Source organism: Triturus cristatus, chromosome 9 (genome assembly GCF_964204655.1).
Source record: "Triturus cristatus chromosome 9, aTriCri1.1, whole genome shotgun sequence".
NCBI lineage: Eukaryota > Metazoa > Chordata > Amphibia > Caudata > Salamandridae > Triturus > Triturus cristatus.
In genome coordinates this window covers 643,864,798-643,884,526 of record NC_140592.1, presented here as the reverse complement: position 1 = coordinate 643,884,526, position 19,729 = coordinate 643,864,798, and the positions used below count along the sequence as shown (strand labels likewise).

General features: G+C 42.7%; 1 protein-coding gene across 1 annotated transcript; it reads left to right on the top strand.

Annotated features, from left to right (window-relative positions):
* The first annotated feature begins 1,858 nt into the window (after nt 1-1,858).
* Nucleotides 1,859-2,806, top strand: LOC146798425 (olfactory receptor 6B1-like). The gene has a single exon (XM_085627746.1). The coding sequence runs from the start codon at nt 1,859-1,861 to the stop codon at nt 2,804-2,806; it is 948 nt and encodes a 315-aa protein (XP_085483872.1).
* Nucleotides 2,807-19,729: the final 16,923 nt, after the last annotated feature.

Here is a 19,729-nt window from a genome sequence, read left to right as displayed (position 1 = left end):
TTTATGCACACAGAATAAAACAGGATGCACCCTACTGCATAATATGAGCATTATGAATCTGCAAGTGCCTGAGACCTAATCAGACTGAAACCAGTTACTGGTTTGCCTTTCTGGAGGGGGGCCCAAATGGCAGTTTGGAGTGTACTGTTCCTAAGAGCAGTAGGGTCCTTACCGTTTGAATACTACAGACCTCTATCCAGAATGGCACAGTGGTACAAAAGGGGGTGGTGATGGACGGAGCATCAGAACCAATCAAACACTTACACCCAGTCAACAGATCTGGGTTTGATCCATCACCGTTCTTTAGCCCACTCTGCCACCCCAGTTCAGACATGGCCATATGTAAATCAGTCTGACCCTGTGCCTCATAGGAACAGTCCAGCCCGAATTGCCAAGCCATGCCTTCCCTGGACCGGAAACAAGCTTCCTTGGACTGGTTTCTGGCATTTCAGCCATCTTCAGCCAGGCTTGCTTGAATCCAGTGGCAAAGTGAGCAAGGGACTCACGTCTGAGCATACCCTGCCAACTTAAGGCGAACAAAGCGGTACAAAAGGGGGTGGTGATGGATGGAGCATCAGAACCAATCAAACACTCACACCCAGTCAACAGATCTGGGTTTGATCCATCACCGTTCTTTAGCCCACTCTGCCACCCCAGTTCAGACATGGCCATATGCAAATCAGTCTGACCCTGTGCTTCATAGGAACAGTCCAGCCCGAACTGCCAAGCCATGCCTTCCCTGGACCGGAAACAAGCTTCCTATGAATGGTTACTGGCATTTCAGCCGTCTTCAGCCAGGCTTGCTTGAATCCAGTGGCAAAGTGAGCAAGGGACTCACGTCTGAGCATACCCAGCCAACTTATGGCGAACAAAGCGGTACAAAAGGGGGTGGTGCTGGACGGAGCATCAGAACCAATCAAACACTCACACCCAGTCAACAGATCTGGGTTTGATCCATCACCGTTCTTTAGCCCACTCTGCCACCCCAGTTCAGACATGGCCATATGCAAATCAGTCTGACCCTGTGCCTCATGGGAACAGTCCAGCCCGAACTGCCAAGCCATGCCTTCCCTGGACCGGAAACAAGCTTCCTAGGACCGGTTTCTGGCATTTCAGCCGTCTTCAGCCAGGCTTGCTTGAATCCACAGTGGGCAAGGATCAATTGGTTGGAGCACTACTCAGAGCAATTGCCAGTGGTTAGACTGTTTGCAAGCATTCCTCCTATCATCTTTTTGTTTTTTGATACTCTATCAACCCCGACATGGTTGTTAATTCTTACTATATCGCTTTCTGCACAATGCATGGTGGGACGAGTTGAAAGGTAAGTGTGGTAAGAGTTTTGGGATATGGATGTTGAGATCACCTATGCTATCACTCCATGTGTATTGCATGGTAGAATATGTTGATGGGTCACTGTGCTTTGATCCCTGAAGGCCATACATATCAGGGAATGTGTGAGATAACTCTTCTGGATCAGAGTACATGGGTGACATCACTTTAGGGCTTCGCCTTCTGGTAAACAATCCATGGGAGGTATCAATTCAGTCCAGGACTCATGTGTGTTATCAATGCTGGGAGTACCACTTTCCAAGTGAGGAATAAAGATGTGGTGCATGCCAGATTATGCAAGTCATGCACCTTTTTTAAGTTGAATGCAAAGTATCCCTTTGTACTACTTAGAAAAATTCTAAAGTGGCGGTTGGAGATAATTGATCTTAATATGCAAACTGTACGCTAAATTCATTTAAGTTTTTATGATTTGTCAGCCCAGGGCATCATACCATGTCTATATTCTAGAACTTGTTTAATTTCTCTAATTCTCTTGTTTTGCTTTATAGTCTGGAAAACATCACTTGAGATGCAGGAGGGCAACAAAACCAGCATAAAAGAATTCATTTTGTTGGGCTTCCCCTTCGCTAGAGAACTGGAGATATTTCTGTTTATGATCTTTCTTTTTGCTTACATGTTGACAATAGTGGAAAATGTTCTCATCATAACTATGATCAGAGTGGATACAAAGCTCCGTAAACCAATGTACTACTTCCTGAGCCACCTCGCCTTTCTGGAGATGTGGTACATCAGTGTCACTGTACCTAAGCTGCTTGCCATGCTCCTTGTGGAGAACAAGAGAATTTCCATCATGGGGTGCATGACGCAGCTCTATTTCTTTATTGCACTGGTTTGTACTGAGTGTGTTCTCTTGGCATCCATGGCTTTGGACCGATTTGTAGCCATTTGTAAGCCTCTCCATTACAGCACCATCATGAGTGAGAGACTCTGCCTGCAGCTGGCAGGTGGATCCTGGATAAGTGGCTTTCTGATCTCTTTGGTGAAGGTCTACTACATTTCTAGATTGACCTTTTGCCACTCCAATGTCATCAACCATTTTTTCTGTGACATCTCCCCTTTGTTGAACCTGTCTTGCACGGATATGTCACTGGCTGAACTGGTAGATTTCATCCTTGCACTTTTTATTCTGTTAGTTCCACTCTTTGTTACAATTGTGTCTTATGCTTGCATTGTGGTTACTATACTGCGAATGCCTACTGCCAGTGGGCGCTACAAAGCCTTCTCAACCTGTGCCTCTCACCTCACAGTTGTTGTAATATTTTATGGAACCACGCTATTTATATATGCCCGGCCACGGAGAATAGACTCCTTCAACTCCAACAAGCTGGTGTCTATGGTATACACTGTACTCACACCTCTGCTGAACCCACTAATCTACACTCTAAGGAACAAGGAAGTAAAAGAAGCCCTAATGAGACTTGTATTCCATAATAAGCTATTCCCAAAGACTGCATAGCCAACTGGGTGTTTCACATTTCACCTGCATTTAGTTCCAGAGGTTTACTCATTATCCTTATTTTTATACATCTTAGACATAGACTCCAGATCAAAAACTTTATTTTGTAGAAAAAAAGCAATTTCTCAAAATACAATAAGCTTTCAAAATGTATCGGTACTGCAACTCCTCGCTTTTTTTTAATCTGCAAAATGATTTTGGTTTGGGTATACACATTTCAAGCTCAATTGTCTCAAATGTGAGGCTCTAACTCTTTCTGGATATATGCATTCACACTTTAATCATGGCACAAAGCGAATTAGTAGTACTTGAGCTATTTCACAATGCAAACTACTGGGCATATTATCAAGGTCAGGCGATAATTACCGCTCAGCGCTCTTAGCGCGAGGATAATTATCGCCGGCCAACGCTGAATTTTATTGCGGAGATAGCGTGCTATCAGCAACGCTTATCTCCAAAGCGATAAAATTCAACACGCAAGCTGCCAACTGTGCGATTATCGCTGGAAATCCAGTGATAATCGCACAACGTTTGGCGAAAGCTTGCTGATAGGGCAAGGCAGACTTAATCATGATATCCACCTTCCATAGGATATCATGGCTAAGTCAGTTGAAAAGCAGGAGTAAGGAAAGTAGTCATAACCATGGTTAGCGCTACTTTTCTTATCGCTATGCCTGTTAGCTATTCCCTTGATAATTGGAGAAATGTTGGTTAGCGACATTTCTCCTGTTATTTCAGGAAGGAACGCCCACTTTGCATCTCATTAGAGATGCAAAGCTGGGCGTTCAGAAAACAGGCGCTAAGGCAAGGATTCACGCGATAGCGTGACCTTGATAATATAGCGATAAAATTATCGCCGCTTTTCGACTGAAAACGGCCACAAGAGCGGCGATAATTTTTTATCGCCGCCTTGTAGATATGCCCCTACATCAGTTGAGAGATTTTAGTAAAGGGGGACTCTATTGGCTAATGCTTGGTGGGGTGTATGACATGATATTGAGAACAAAGTTATCGCAATCCACACATATGGCAAAAAAATATACTGGAACTAAAATACAGTATTTACATGATACAAAACTAAAAAAATGTTCAGACAAAAATATCTTGTACCAGAATATAATCAAAAAATGGTAAGTATATCAATGTTACTTTATAAAGCATCACTCTACATTTAGATATCAATTTGTAGAATAATATAAAAAATAAATAAATATACTAGTTAAACATTATTAGAAACTAAAATAAAAAATACAAGTATGTGCTATAAAAATTAAAACATTATGTAATCAATCAATAAAAAAATGCAATGTTAATAATAATACCAATATTTATATATATATATCTATACACATACATAAATATGATAGACATAAATATAAAAAAATGTTTTTAAAAAAGTAATACAGAATAATGTGAACAGTAAATATAAACTTGCAAATCATTTAATTTTTTCCATTAATCATTTATATGTAAAATTAATTCTTTCTTGTGTGATAGTTAAGAACTGTGACTTGGTTTTTCCAGGTAACCCAAATGGTACTATCCCACTGAAAGTGATCCCCTGATTTGTTGACATATGTTTAATTTGTACAGAACATGCTTATATGAAAAGGTATTTGTCCCTCAAGATACACAAGTCTACTGCTTTTTGCATTTACATTGTTTTTCCTTATTTGTTATCACAAGTGGTGGCACTGTATTTTTTTAAAAACATTTCCCATGTGGGGAGACATGAGGAGGCTGCACATATAATCATTGCATAACACTGCAGACATTCACACATCAGACGCCAAAAGGCTGCTAATGTTTACAGGACAAATTGGCTCTAAAGTGGAAACATCCAGAACAACGAGGCCGGGGCCGTGAGTTCTGGAAGCCACAAAGCGTAACCATGGTTGCCTGAACAACGACTTTGCCTTAACCATGCACATGCGTGGTTAAGGCAAATGCGCTCTAGTGTTCGGAATGGGCGGGGAAAGGGGAGCGTTGGGAAGCAGACAAGGACAGGTAAGTGGGACTGGGTCTGGGGGGTTGTGGTAGTTTTCAAGGGTGGTGGGGGTTTGGGATAGTTTTATGGGGTGGTGGGGCTTTGGGGTCATTTTAAGGGAAAGTGGGGGTTTGAGTTAGTTTTATGGGTTGGTGGGGGTAGTTTTAACTGATGGTGGGGATTCAGGGTAGTTTTAAAGGGTGGAGGGGATTCACGGTAGATTTCAGGGGTGGTGGGGCTCAGGATAGTGTTCGGGTAGGTGGGGGTTTGGGGTAGTTTTAAGGGGTGGTTGGGGTTCAGGGATGTTTTCAGGGCTGGGTAGAGTTTGGCATAGTTTTCAGGGGTTGGGGGGGTTTGGGTTAGTTTTTAGGGGTGGGGGCTTGAGGTAGTTTTCAGGGTGGGTTTGGGGTATTTTTTAAGGGGTTGGTTTTATGGCTCAGGGAGGGGGATAGAGTAGTTTGTAGGGATTAGGGAAGGGCAGGGTTGTTTTTAGGCCTCAGGGGTGGGGGGGTAACCTTAGCCATGCATACCCCTTTATTATGCATGCCATCAGCACAAAAGATCGTGGAAAAGGCATGCGTAGTAAAGGAATGCGTGGTTAAGACACAGTCGTTATACAGACAGCATTGTTTAGGTATGCAGGGTTGAGGAACTCGTGGTTCTGTCATCCAACCATTCTAAAGGGATAAGGAACTATGCCATCTCCAAAGACAGGAGCACCAGTACAAATCAAGGACTACAAGGTAGGTTTAAAATGACCTGACAGGATGTGAAATGGAGGGGGGATTTAGATATATTATGAAATAGCAAATGGCCATTTGTGGAACAAAGATCTTTTAGAAGTTTGTTCTTCAGACCAGTTTCATCAACAGGTGAAAGCAAGCACCAAATCTGGATGTTTAGAAAGTTCATGGGTCCATGAGAGGTTGAAGAGTAGAATTCCACTTTGGTGGTATAAAGGGCAAATGTTTCTGGAGTGACCCATATGAATCTGTAAATGAAATGTGAAAAAGACAAACAGTATTCTATTGGAACCTTTCCCTCATTGAAGAAAGCATAGACGTTAAGAACATCCTATTTTTTTGGCTGCTTGACTCAATGTAACTGAACTGGAGACCATTACAGTAACCCAAGTCAACAGTTGCTGTAGAGAAGATATTGACAGTTGTTTAGCAAAGGTGAGAAATAGAATGTTTTTTCCAAAGTTTAATTTTTGTAAAGATTCTTGAGGCAATCTTCAAAAGCTATGTGATTTAAAGTCAAATGTTCACCAAATGTGTCTTCAAGGTTTTTGACAACGTTAGAGTAGTGTAGACTCATTGAGGTATTGGTGCAAATATATGGAGAGATGTGGAGGTTGTTTAATTTGTAGCCTGTGTATGTGTCTCAAAATGCAGGCAGTGAAGGACTTTAACTCCCTCTTTCTATTTGTACAGAGAAATGTAATGTGACTGAGTCTCCTTTTTAAGTCTGACATGACCATATCAGCTCCCTACTAAATCGTTTGTTATGAAGAAGAATACACAAGAGGGGTCTGGGTCTTCTTGAACCCTTGCTTTATTGGAGTATCATTCACATTTGAATCAGACCATAGGAAAATATACATGGACTGGAGCAACAGGGCTGCCCTCTACAGCCATTGCGTCATTCAAAATGTCACCCATATTTTGGAGTAGTGATACAACAGCCATTCCATGACTGCAGTGCCGGTCACCATGAGCAATATCACTCTGCCTCTTTACATTTCAGCAGCATTGGGAAGGGACAAGAATCAAGAGGCTATGAAGTTCATCTCTGGCATCTTCTTGATATATCATACTAGGTCCCCCCAGGGAGGAGATGTGTAGAAGCTGTGAGGCCAGATATAGCAGTACAGCCAGAGGCCAAAAGGGTAGTGCAGCACAGTCTCCTGGTGCTCAAGGAACAGGTACCATGTAATTAAAACTTTACCTTTATAGATCTTGGTAGGCTGGGTGTGATGTGCATAGGCAGGTGCCCAGAGTCAAGTGATTTCAGTCTCTCTGTAAAAGGTCACATGTGTACTGGCAGGTGCCTCAGAGTCCTGCCGAGTTAAACCTTAGAGGAGAGTTATCACTAAGCTCCTATTACAATGGGAAAGAGTAATGCAATAGAATGACTCATTGATTATGATATGTTTAACTGCTGGGAACCTGAGGGTCTCTTGGCACAGGTCCTTTGCTGCCATAGAAAAGTGGATGTCGAGGGCTATTATGAATTCATTTAATTTTAATTAAAAAATACATTATTCAGTAGTTTTGCAACCTTAAAAGCACACGAAATGTAAACAGATATGCGTGCAGTAAATACTTTAACATTCAATAAAAAGACATACGTTTTTTTATCAAACAGCCCTTCACACATTCAGATCTATAATCAAATGTATAGAATACAAATAGTAGTAACTAGTCCCAAGCTAAGAAAAGGGGCCAATCTAGATAAAGTGCCTAATTTAATATTGTCAGATATCTAATAAAGATCGGAGCATCAGTCAGAGCAAATTTTATATATAAAACCTCAAGCCATCACTTTAGCTCTGCTACATCAGCCCTAGTAAAGGAATTTTTTAAACTGCACAAACAATTGACTGTTCAGATTCCGTGCACATCAGCCATATGGCATACTGATATTGTGTACAGCCCAGTTGTTTACATATGGGAGTGATCCAGGATTTTCAAGGGTGTTTGTCTATTCTCGTGCTTGAAGGAGTTATCGCAGCAACTGCTGCGGTGCCAACAGTCACTTTTGTGGCTTTATCAGCCAACAAATTCCATGCTACATGCACTCCAACATGCTGATGACTCAGTGTCTCTATAAGATGATCCCGTAGCAAACATTCCTTTAGCTTTGCCACCTGTTCCCAAAGCAACTTGTGTTTCACTGAATCCCTGAATCCATTCTTAACCAATGATGAAGATATTCATTATATGACTGCACACAATAATATGAATAACACAAAATGAGTGTGGGGAATCTAGCATCCGTATTCTGTAGTGCCAGTAATAGAGACTTAAGTTCCGCCAGTTGTGCCATGCAATCACCAAGTGACTGAGTATAGGTTTTGTCAGGATGGAAGGTTACATCTTGCCTACAGTCTTCTGCAACTGAATATTGTTGTTTTGTCCCTACGGCAGGTTGTGCAGAACCATTAGTGTAGATGATGTAGTCATAACAATCTAGAGGGATTATTTTTTTTATTAGGTAGAGGATTTTCTTGCTGATACTTGAGAAATGCTTGTAATGTAGGGTCAAATCTGTAGTCTACCTCTGTTACAGTAAGAGAGTTTGCCTATTGTTTCCATCTTGAATGTTGAACTTTTGCATTTGGAGCACTCTCTCTGGTAACCCCCTATAAGGTTGGTACTGGGGTCACAACAATATTTTGTTCACCTTGAGCCAGGGCACGCTCTCTCACTACAGCAGTCTGCGCTGCTATCAGAATCTTTTCAGTCGGTGAGAAATGCATTTCAGCATTTGTATAGAGATGTGATTATATGCAATCAATACTGTGTCCCCTCTTTGAACGTAACATATATGTACCCTGATTAATCCACGATTACACAGATCACCAGGTTTGTAGTATTTACACATGTGTGTAAGTGTATGGGAGCTATCATGGGTCCAATCTGTGCCTGAAAAGTCTGGACGAATAAGGTCGCAGAATGGTTTTACTGGTTCTGCGTAGTCAGGAATGTATGTTTTGCCAACATTTAAAAATACTAATATGGATTGTAATCTTATCACAGTCATTGAAGGTTGTAGTAACTCACATTTTTCTACAGAATGCATTGTCAGGCTCTTTCCCTTTCTTGACAGCTCGTATCCCAGAAATAGGACACAGAGGTGTAAATGTTTTGATTTTTTTTTTATTGAATCTTTAGCCCATGTGAGTGAACCCTAAGATTATACGGTCCACTCCAGTCAAGTGCTCCATTAGGTCATCATCTCTTAAATATATATCATTGACATACGACAATGCCTGTTCATCAAAATTCTCAAGTAATTCTGTGATATGGCTGAAAACAGCCCAGTGATATTTTTATACCCCAGTGGTAAAAGGTAGAAATGTTTCTTAGAGCCTAGCATTGTGAAGGCAGTCAAATATCTGCTTCCAGTCGCTATATATTTTGGCAGAATAATCTGTTCAAGATAAGTGTTGTTTTGTATTTTTTCTGCACAATGTTATTCATTCGTGCAGCACTGTGTGCATTTTGTACTACAAATGTGCAAGTAGCTATGTTCAAATGTCTATAGTCTAATTATAGATGGTATGATTATGCTGGTTTCATTACTGGAAAAAGAGTGTTATTCATTTAAGAGGTGCAACTTTCAATCACACCTTGGTATTCAAGTTGTCTTGGGATTTCCCTAACTTGTTGTTTTGCTCCATTTTTTAATAGGGTATTGTCTTTGAGGATGTGGGGTTGTCCTCAATGGAATATCATGATAAGGTGAACCATCATCCCACCCCATATGGTAACAGTATGGCACAGGAGACAGTGCTAAAGCCCACTCCCTGGTGTATGAATGTTTAATTGATTCTGTGACGAGGTCGGAGAATGCCGGCAAAATGACTGTTTCTTCCTTTGGGAAGTCCATTAAAAAAGTCAGGTGGGCAATCTTTCTTGACCAGCAAAATTTCATAACCCGAGTGAGTTCTTCCCAAAAGAGGACATTAATAAACCTGGAAATGTCTCCATCCAATCATAGCTGTACTTGGTTTAACCGATGCAGGATGCTTACCCTGGTATCAGGTGTTTCCACCATGATATACTCGCTCAGCACTACTCCCACCAGACACTCCATCAGGTTCTGGTGAACTATTGTGACTCCTGCCTCACTGTCCAGCATTGTCAATGCCCACTTCCTGTTCAGAAGCAGAGTCCTCAAAATCTGGAGCATTTCTGACTTTTAGTCCGGCTACCTTCTTCTTTTTAAATTATCTTCCTGCTTATTTCTGTTTTCAGACAAGTGTTGTGAGTCCTTTTTTTGTTTCACTTGCTCTTCTGATCTCCGCTATGGCCGTGCTCCCCTCTCGGAGCGTCTGTCAGATGTATCCTGAAAGGAACACAAGGATGTGCAGCAGTATCATGATACCTTTCAGGTGATTTAACATTTCACAGTTACATAAGTTTTAATGTTTTTCAGTAGATTCCTGTGTTTTTGGTTTTTCTTCATTATTCTTGCTGTCATACTTCTTTGTGGAAGAGTCGGGGACTTGCTTAGAGTTATCCTTTTCAGAATTGCTATTTACCAGTGCTTTCCTTGGCCTGGCTCATAATTATCTCTACCCAGTGCAGCATAGGTTTCTTTGATAATTTTAGACAATTTGCACCCCTGTTGTGCAGGAGGCAAACCCCTCAAGCGTCGACATATAGTTAACATGGCTGCTTCCTACTATTATGCTACTCAACATTATGGGTGACACTGCTGCAAAATTGCCCATCAGTTTCATCCCTAAATTCAAGGCCTGTGCTGCCCGTGCTCATTCTGTACCTGTTTTAAGACTTCAGGTAAAACTTCCAGAGAAGGGGTACCATGTGTTTTGGTATATACTGCCGCAAAGACTGTACCCCAAGTGGCACAATCTTCTACCAGGGAGCCATCCCCATTGACAAGCAAATTGTTAATATCCTACGCATTTCCTGCGAGCCCTTTTGAGGAAATACTGCTTCAAGCTGAATTGTTTTTTGTGAGATCTAAAATGGAATTTCTTCTCTTTTGGTGTTTTTTTCTTCCCATTACTGCATTCGATATTTGAGGGCTAATGCCTGGTGTAGCTAACTGTGGTGCTACAGCTTGAAAAATCCACGCAGAGGCAAGTGTTAATGTTCGCATTACAAATTGTGTAACACTTCTATATATTGTAACTAGATTATTATATAATCCCTGTATCTGGCCTGCAGTTAGACAATCAACATTGGGACTGGCCATGTCGCCCCCTCATTGCTGAGTGGGCCCAGTCTCATGCTTTTTACACTATTGGGAAGGGCATCTTTAAACCAATTGGTGTGTTCTTGGTAAGTTAGAGGACTTTCTACCCTATTGTAAGGAGTGTATTCTTCCTGAATTTCACCTACATCATATTTATGAAATAGTGGTGTAGCATCATCTACGACAGGGAATTTAGACCATGAGTAAATTACCTCCATCCTAAATGCTTCGTGTGCCTCTACCGAGAAGATAACATCCCCATCATCTAGTGTCAGCGAGTGTCAGCCGAGTATGATGTTCCTTAATACCATGGATGTATTTAGTTTTAAAAGGTCTATATGGATCTTTGAGGAAGCAAAATTGAACTACTCATCTAATCCATACAAAACAAGAAGCCACCATGTCATGTAGTTTCCACTAATTAGTAGGAACTGCACATTTGCGAACAACATAATCTTAGGATGGTGCCAGACTGATTCCATGCACCCCAGTTGGATATGTTGTCCCTTGGACCAGCTAGCTCGCAGTGCCACTGTTAGCCCCGCTAAACCTTAACAGGAGGCAATTAGTTCTGGCATCCACTGAACATGACAACTCTGTTCCCTCAGGAACCATGGTGACAGACTTCAAACTTTCACTCAGTCACTCGTGCACTCTTTTGCTCAGAGAAATATATAAACAATATACAAAAGACCATTTTCAATATTTATGGAACCATAGTGATGCTTGTATTGAACATATGGGCTGCAATGATTAATAGACAGAAGCAGGTAAAAGTTACGAGCGTCAACTCAGTGATTAAAAACATAGAGTTCAACCATCTTGTTGAGACAGGTTATATATGCATACATACAAAAGATTATAACAATCGAGTACACTCCTACAATGCTAACCCTAACCTACGTGTCTAGGGTGTGAATGTATGATCTGCCAAGAAAACCCCCTTCTGGATGATCTAAACCCTTTACCTGGTGGGTGAGAGGGTTCACTGATAGAATATAACCCCCCAAAATATCCCCATACACAAATATCGAGTTTTAAATATCGATGTCAAAAATATAGACATCCTATATTTATAATTGTAAGTATATGAGTTTCGGGGGGAAATATTGATGTAAAAAATATAGTTGTACAGAATATCGATGTTAATATATGTCTAAAAAATAATATTAAATAATAAAAATTTACTTAAAAAAATGAATTAGATTTAATATACATTTGAAAAAATATAAAATATCAATTTAATTAAAAAATGTAAACATACGTATGTAAGATGTAATATATAAATTTACTTTAAAACAATTAATACATTATTAATTTTAATTTATTTTATAATGGGATATATGACAATTTAAAAATAATTCTATATATATATATATCCAACGAACATCCTCCGATTACTGGAGCCCCCAACCCTTCAGGGCGGCCTCTAGAAACGATGGGCACGGAGCAGCCCACCCAAGCAATCCAAACAACAGAATAGAGGCCCAATGCTGGAAACAACTGCATTTATTCGTGGCTTAGCAGCACAGAAAACGCCTCCGTCTCCTTACGCGTTTCGGCGGTCAAATGCCGCCTTGCTCACAGGTGGAGGCAATATCACAGGCAAGGTGCAGAAGTGCATGCTTTAAAACAATAAGTCACATGACCAGTCTGTTGAAACATCAAATCCCATAATGCAGGTAGTTACATTTTTGAAAGTAGGTAGGAAAATCCTGGTCTTACTTTGCCTGCACTATGTTGGAGTGGAAAATTATTCTAAATGCAACTGATCACGTCTGTTTGTAATTTTGCATAGTGCTCAATTGTTTATATGAGTCTCGAAAAATTGCCTGTTTCCAGCACGATCAGAAGAGAGAGTTCTCCCTTCCGAATCCCTTCCAAGCGCTCTCTGTATTTGCTTCAGTAGCACAATCCTTGGTAGGTTACGAGATAGCAAGTGGGTCATGCTCCTCATTTAGCATCCAACGAACATCCTCCGATCACTGGAGCCCCCAACCCTTCAGGGCGGCCTCTAGAAACGATGGGCACGGAGCAGCCCACCCAAACAATCCAAACAACAGAATAGAGGCCCAATGCTGGAAACAACTGCATTTATTCGTGGTTTAGCAGCACAAAAAACGCCTCCGTCTCCTTACGCGTTTCGGCGGTCAAATGCCGCCTTGCTCACAGGTGGAGGCAATATCACAGGCAAGGTACAGAAGTGCATGCTTTAAAACAATAAGTCACATGACCAGTCTGTTGAAACTTAAAATCCCATAATGCAGGTAGTTACGTTTTTGAAAGTAGGTAGGAAAATCCTGGTCTTACTTTGCCTGCACTATGTTGGAGTGGAACATTATTCTAAATGCAACTGATCACGTCTGTTTGTAATTTTGCATAGTGCTCAATTGTTTATATGAGTCTCGAAAAATTGCCTGTTTCCAGCACGATCAGAAGAGAGAGTTCTCCCTTCCGAATCCCTTCCAAGCGCTCTCTGTATTTGCTTCAGTAGCACAATCCTTGCTGGTTACGAGATAGCAAGTGGGTCATGCTCCTCATTTAGCATCCAACGAACATCCTCCGATTACTGGAGCCCCCAACCCTTCAGGGCGGCCTCTAGAAACGATGGGCACGGAGCAGCCCACCCAAACAATCCAAACAACAGAATAGAGGCCCAATGCTGGAAACAACTGCATTTATTCGTGGCTTAGCAGCACAGAAAACGCCTCCGTCTCCTTACGCGTTTCGGCGGTCAAATGCCGCCTTGCTCACAGGTGGAGGCAATATCACAGGCAAGGTGCAGAAGTGCATGCTTTAAAACAATAAGTCACATGACCAGTCTGTTGAAACTTCAAATCCCATAATGCAGGTAGTTACGTTTTTGAAAGTAGGTAGGAAAATCCTGGTCTTACTTTGCCTGCACTATGTTGGAGTGGAAAATTATTCTAAATGCAACTGATCACGTCTGTTTGTAATTTTGCATAGTGCTCAATTGTTTATATGAGTCTCGAAAAATTGCCTGTTTCCAGCACGATCAGAAGAGAGAGTTCTCCCTTCCGAATCCCTTCCAAGCGCTCTCTGTATTTGCTTCAGTAGCACAATCCTTGGTAGGTTACGAAATAGCAAGTGGGTCATGCTCCTCATTTAGCATCCAACGAACATCCTCTGATTACTGGAGCCCCCAACCCTTCAGGGCGGCCTCTAGAAACGATGGGCACGGAGCAGCCCACCCAAACAATCCAAGCAACATCAGTTGCATTTAGAATAATTTTCCACTCCAACATAGTGCAGGCAAAGTAAGACCAGGATTTTCCTACCTACTTTCAAAAACGTAACTACCTGCATTATGGGATTTGAAGTTTCAACAGACTGGTCATGTGATTTATTGTTTTAAAGCATGCACTTCTGCACCTTGCCTGTGATATTGCCTCCACCTGTGAGCAAGGCGGCATTTGACCGCCGAAACGCGTAAGGAGACGGAGGCGTTTTCTGTGCTGCTAAGCCACGAATAAATGCAGTTGTTTCCAGCATTGGGCCTCTATTCTGTTGTTTGGATTGTTTGGGTGGGCTGCTCCGTGCCCATCGTTTCTAGAGGCCGCCCTGAAGGGTTGGGGGCTCCAGTAATCGGAGGATGTTCGTTGGATGCTAAATGAGGAGCATGACCCACTTGCTATCTCGTAACCTACCAAGGATTGTGCTACTGAAGCAAATACAGAGAGCGCTTGGAAGGGATTCGGAAGGGAGAACTCTCTCTTCTGATCGTGCTGGAAACAGGTAATTTTTCGAGACTCATATAGACAATTGAGCACTATGCAAAATTACAAACAGACGTGATCAGTTGCATTTAGAATAACTTTCCACTCCAACAAAGTGCAGGCAAAGTAAGACCAGGATTTTCCTACCTACTTTCAAAAACGTAACTACCTGCATTATGGGATTTGTAGTTTCAACAGACTGGTCATGTGACTTATTGTTTTAAAGCATGCACTTCTGCACCTTGCCTGTGATATTGCCTCCACCTGTGAGCAAGGCGGCATTTGACCGCCGAAACGCGTAAGGAGACGGAGGCGTTTTCTGTGCTGCTAAGCCACGAATAAATGCAGTTGTTTCCAGCATTGGGCCTCTATTCTGTTGTTTGGATTGTTTGGGTGGGCTGCTCCGTGCCCATCGTTTCTAGAGGCCGCCCTGAAGGGTTGGGGGCTCCAGTAATCAGAGGATGTTCGTTGGATGCTAAATGAGGAGCATGACCCACTTGCTATCTCGTAACCTACCAAGGATTGTGCTACTGAAGCAAATACAGAGAGCGCTTGGAAGGGATTCGGAAGGGAGAACTCTCTCTTCTGATCGTGGTGGAAACAGGCAATTTTTCGAGACTCATATAAACAATTGAGCACTATGCAAAATTACAAACAGACATGATCAGTTGCATTTAGAATAATTTTCCACTCCAACATAGTGCAGGCAAAGTAAGACCAGGATTTTCCTACCTACTTTCAAAAACGTAACTACCTGCATTATGGGATTTGAAGTTTCAACAGACTGATCATGTGACTTATTGTTTTAAAGCATGCACTTCTGCACCTTGCCTGTGATATTGCCTCCACCTGTGAGCAAGGCGGCATTTGACCGCCGAAACGCATAGGGAGACAGAGGCGTTTTCTGTGCTGCTAAGCCACGAATAAATGCAGTTGTTTCCAGCATTGGGCCTCTATTCTGTTGTTTGGATTGTTTGGGTGGGCTGCGCCGTGCCCATCATTTCTAGAGGCCGCCCTGAAGGGTTGGGGGCTCCAGTAATCGGAGGATGTTCGTTGGATGCTAAATGAGGAGCATGACCCACTTGCTATCTCGTAACCTACCAAGGATTGTGCTACTGAAGCAAATACAGAGAGCGCTTGGAAGGGATTCGGAAGGGAGAACTCTCTCTTCTGATCGTGCTGGAAACAGGCAATTTTTCGAGACTCATATAAACAATTGAGCACTATGCAAAATTACAAACAGACGTCATCAGTTGCATTTAGAATAATTTTCCACTCCAACATAGTGCAGGCAAAGTAAGACCAGGATTTTCCTACCTACTTTCAAAAACGTAACTACCTGCATTATGGGATTTGAAGTTTCAACAGACTGATCATGTGACTTATTGTTTTAAAGCATGCACTTCTGCACCTTGCCTGTGATATTGCCTCCACCTGTGAGCAAGGCGGCATTTGACCGCCGAAACGCGTAAGGAGACGGAGGCGATTTCTGTGCTGCTAAGCCACGAATAAATGCAGTTGTTTCCAGCATTGGGCCTCTATTCTGTTGTTTGGATTGTTTGGGTGGGCTGCTCCATGCCCATCGTTTCTAGAGGCCGCCCTGAAGGGTTGGGGGCTCCAGTAATCGGAGGATGTTCGTTGGATGCTAAATGAGGAGCATTACCCACTTGCTATCTCGTAACCTACCAAGGATTGTGCTACTGAAGCAAATACAGAGAGCGCTTGGAAGGGATTCGGAAGGGAGAACTCTCTCTTCTGATCGTGCTGGAAACAGGCAATTTTTCGAGACTCATATAAACAATTGAGCACTATGCAAAATTACAAACAGACGTGATCAGTTGCATTTAGAATAATTTTCCACTCCAACATAGTGCAGGCAAAGTAAGACCAGGATTTTCCTACCTACTTTCAAAAACGTAACTACCTGCATTATGGGATTTGAAGTTTCAACAGACTGGTCATGTGACTTATTGTTTTAAAGCATGCACTTCTGCACCTTGCCTGTGATATTGCCTCCACCTGTGAGCAAGGCGGCATTTGACCGCCGAAACGCGTAAGGAGACGGAGGCGTTTTCTGTGCTGCTAAGCCACGAATAAATGCAGTTGTTTCCAGCATTGGGCCTCTATTCTGTTGTTTGGATTGTTTGGGTGGGCTGCTCCGTGCCCATCGTTTCTAGAGGCCGCCCTGAAGGGTTGGGGGCTCCAGTAATCAGAGGATGTTCGTTGGATGCTAAATGAGGAGCATGACCCACTTGCTATCTCGTAACCTACCAAGGATTGTGCTACTGAAGCAAATACAGAGAGCGCTTGGAAGGGATTCGGAAGGGAGAACTCTCTCTTCTGATCGTGCTGGAAACAGGCAATTTTTCGAGACTCATATAAACAATTGAGCACTATGCAAAATTACAAACAGACGTGATCAGTTGCATTTAGAATAATTTTCCACTCCAACATAGTGCAGGCAAAGTAAGACCAGGATTTTCCTACCTACTTTCAAAAACGTAACTACCTGCATTATAGGATTTGAAGTTTCGTCAACAGACTGGTCATGTGACTTATTGTTTTAAAGCATGCACTTCTGCACCTTGCCTGTGATATTGCCTCCACCTGTGAGCAAGGCGGCATTTGACCGCCGAAACGCGTAAGGAGACGGAGGCGTTTTCTGTGCTGCTAAGCCACGAATAAATGCAATTGTTTCCAGCATTGGGCCTCTATTCTGTTGTTTGGATTGTTTGGGTGGGCTGCTCCGTGCCCATCGTTTCTAGAGGCCGCCCTGAAGGGTTGGGGGCTCCAGTAATCGGAGGATGTTCGTTGGATGCTAAATGAGGAGCATTACCCACTTGCTATCTCGTAACCTACCAAGGATTGTGCTACTGAAGCAAATACAGAGAGCGCTTGGAAGGGATTCGGAAGGGAGAACTCTCTCTTCTGATCGTGCTGGAAACAGGCAATTTTTCGAGACTCATATAAACAATTGAGCACTATGCAAAATTACAAACAGACGTGATCAGTTGCATTTAGAATAATTTTCCACTCCAACATAGTGCAGGCAAAGTAAGACCAGGATTTTCCTACCTACTTTCAAAAACGTAACTACCTGCATTATGGGATTTGAAGTTTCAACAGACTGGTCATGTGACTTATTGTTTTAAACCATGCACTTCTGCACCTTGCCTGTGATATTGCCTCCACCTGTGAGCAAGGCGGCATTTGACCGCCGAAACGCGTAAGGAGACGGAGGCGTTTTCTGTGCTGCTAAGCCACGAATAAATGCAGTTGTTTCCAGCATTGGGCCTCTATTCTGTTGTTTGGATTGTTTGGGAGGGCTGCTCCGTGCCCATCGTTTCTAGAGGCCGCCCTGAAGGGTTGGGGGCTCCAGTAATCGGAGGATGTTCGTTGGATGCTAAATGAGGAGCATGACCCACTTGCTATCTCGTAACCTACCAAGGATTGTGCTACTGAAGCAAATACAGAGAGCGCTTGGAAGGGATTCGGAAGGGAGAACTCTCTCTTCTGATCGTGCTGGAAACAGGCAATTTTTCGAGACTCATAAAAACAATTGAGCACTATGCAAAAATACAAACAGACGTGATCAGTTGCATTTAGAATAATTTTCCACTCCAACATAGTGCAGGCAAAGTAAGACCAGGATTTTCCTACCTACTTTCAAAAACGTAACTACCTGCATTATGGGATTTGAAGTTTCAACAGACTGGTCATGTGACTTATTGTTTTAAAGCATGCACTTCTGCACCTTGCCTGTGATAATGCCTCCACCTGTGAGCAAGGCGGCATTTGACCGCCGAAACGCGTAAGGAGACGGAGGCGTTTTCTGTGCTGCTAAGCCACGAATAAATGCAGTTGTTTCCAGCATTGGGCCTCTATTCTGTTGTTTGGATTGTTTGGGTGGGCTGCTCCGTGCCCATCGTTTCTAGAGGCCGCCCTGAAGGGTTGGGGACTCCAGTAATCGGAGGATGTTCGTTGGATGCTAAATGAGGAGCATGACCCACTTGCTATCTCGTAACCTACCAAGGATTGTGCTACTGAAGCAAATACAGAGAGCGCTTGGAAGGGATTCGGAAGGGAGAACTCTCTCTTCTGATCGTGCTGGAAACAGGCAATTTTTCGAGACTCATATAAACAATTGAGCACTATGCAAAATTACAAACAGACGTGATCAGTTGCATTTAGAATACTTTTCCACTCCAACATAGTGCAGGCAAAGTAAGACCAGGATTTTCCTACCTACTTTTAAAAACGTAACTACCTGCATTATGGGATTTGAAGTTTCAACAGACTGGTCATGTGACTTATTGTTTTAAAGCATGCACTTCTGCACCTTGCCTGTGATATTGCCTCCACCTGTGAGCAAGGCGGCATTTGACCGCCGAAACGCGTAAGGAGACGGAGGCGTTTTCTGTGCTGCTAAGCCACGAATAAATGCAATTGTTTCCAGCATTGGGCCTCTATTCTGTTGTTTGGATTGTTTGGGTGGGCTGCTCCGTGCCCATCGTTTCTAGAGGCCGCCCTGAAGGGTTGGGGGCTCCAGTAATCGGAGGATGTTCGTTGGATGCTAAATGAGGAGCATGACCCACTTGCTATCTCGTAACCTACCAAGGATTGTGCTACTGAAGCAAATACAGAGAGCGCTTGGAAGTTATTCGGAAGGGAGAACTCTCTCTTCTGATCGTGCTGGAAACAGGCAATTTTTCGAGACTCATATAAACAATTGAGCACTATGCAAAAATACAAACAGACGTGATCAGTTGCATTTAGAATAATTTTCCACTCGAACATAGTGCAGGCAAAGTAAGACCAGGATTTTCCTACCTACTTTCAAAAACGTAACTACCTGCATTATGGGATTTGAAGTTTCAACAGACTGGTCATGTGACTTATTGTTTTAAAGCATGCACTTCTGCACCTTGCCTGTGATATTGCCTCCACCTGTGAGCAAGGCGGCATTTGACCGCCGAAACGCGTAAGGAGACGGAGGCGTTTTCTGTGCTGCTAAGCCACGAATAAATGCAGTTGTTTCCAGCATTGGGCCTCTATTCTGTTGTTTGGATTGTTTGGGTGGGCTGCTCCGTGCCCATCGTTTCTAGAGGCCGTCCTGAAGGGTTGGGGGCTCCAGTAATCTGAGGATGTTCGTTGGATGCTAAATGAGGAGCATGACCCACTTGCTATCTCGTAACCTACCAAGGATTGTGCCACTGAAGCAAATACAGAGAGCGCTTGGAAGGGATT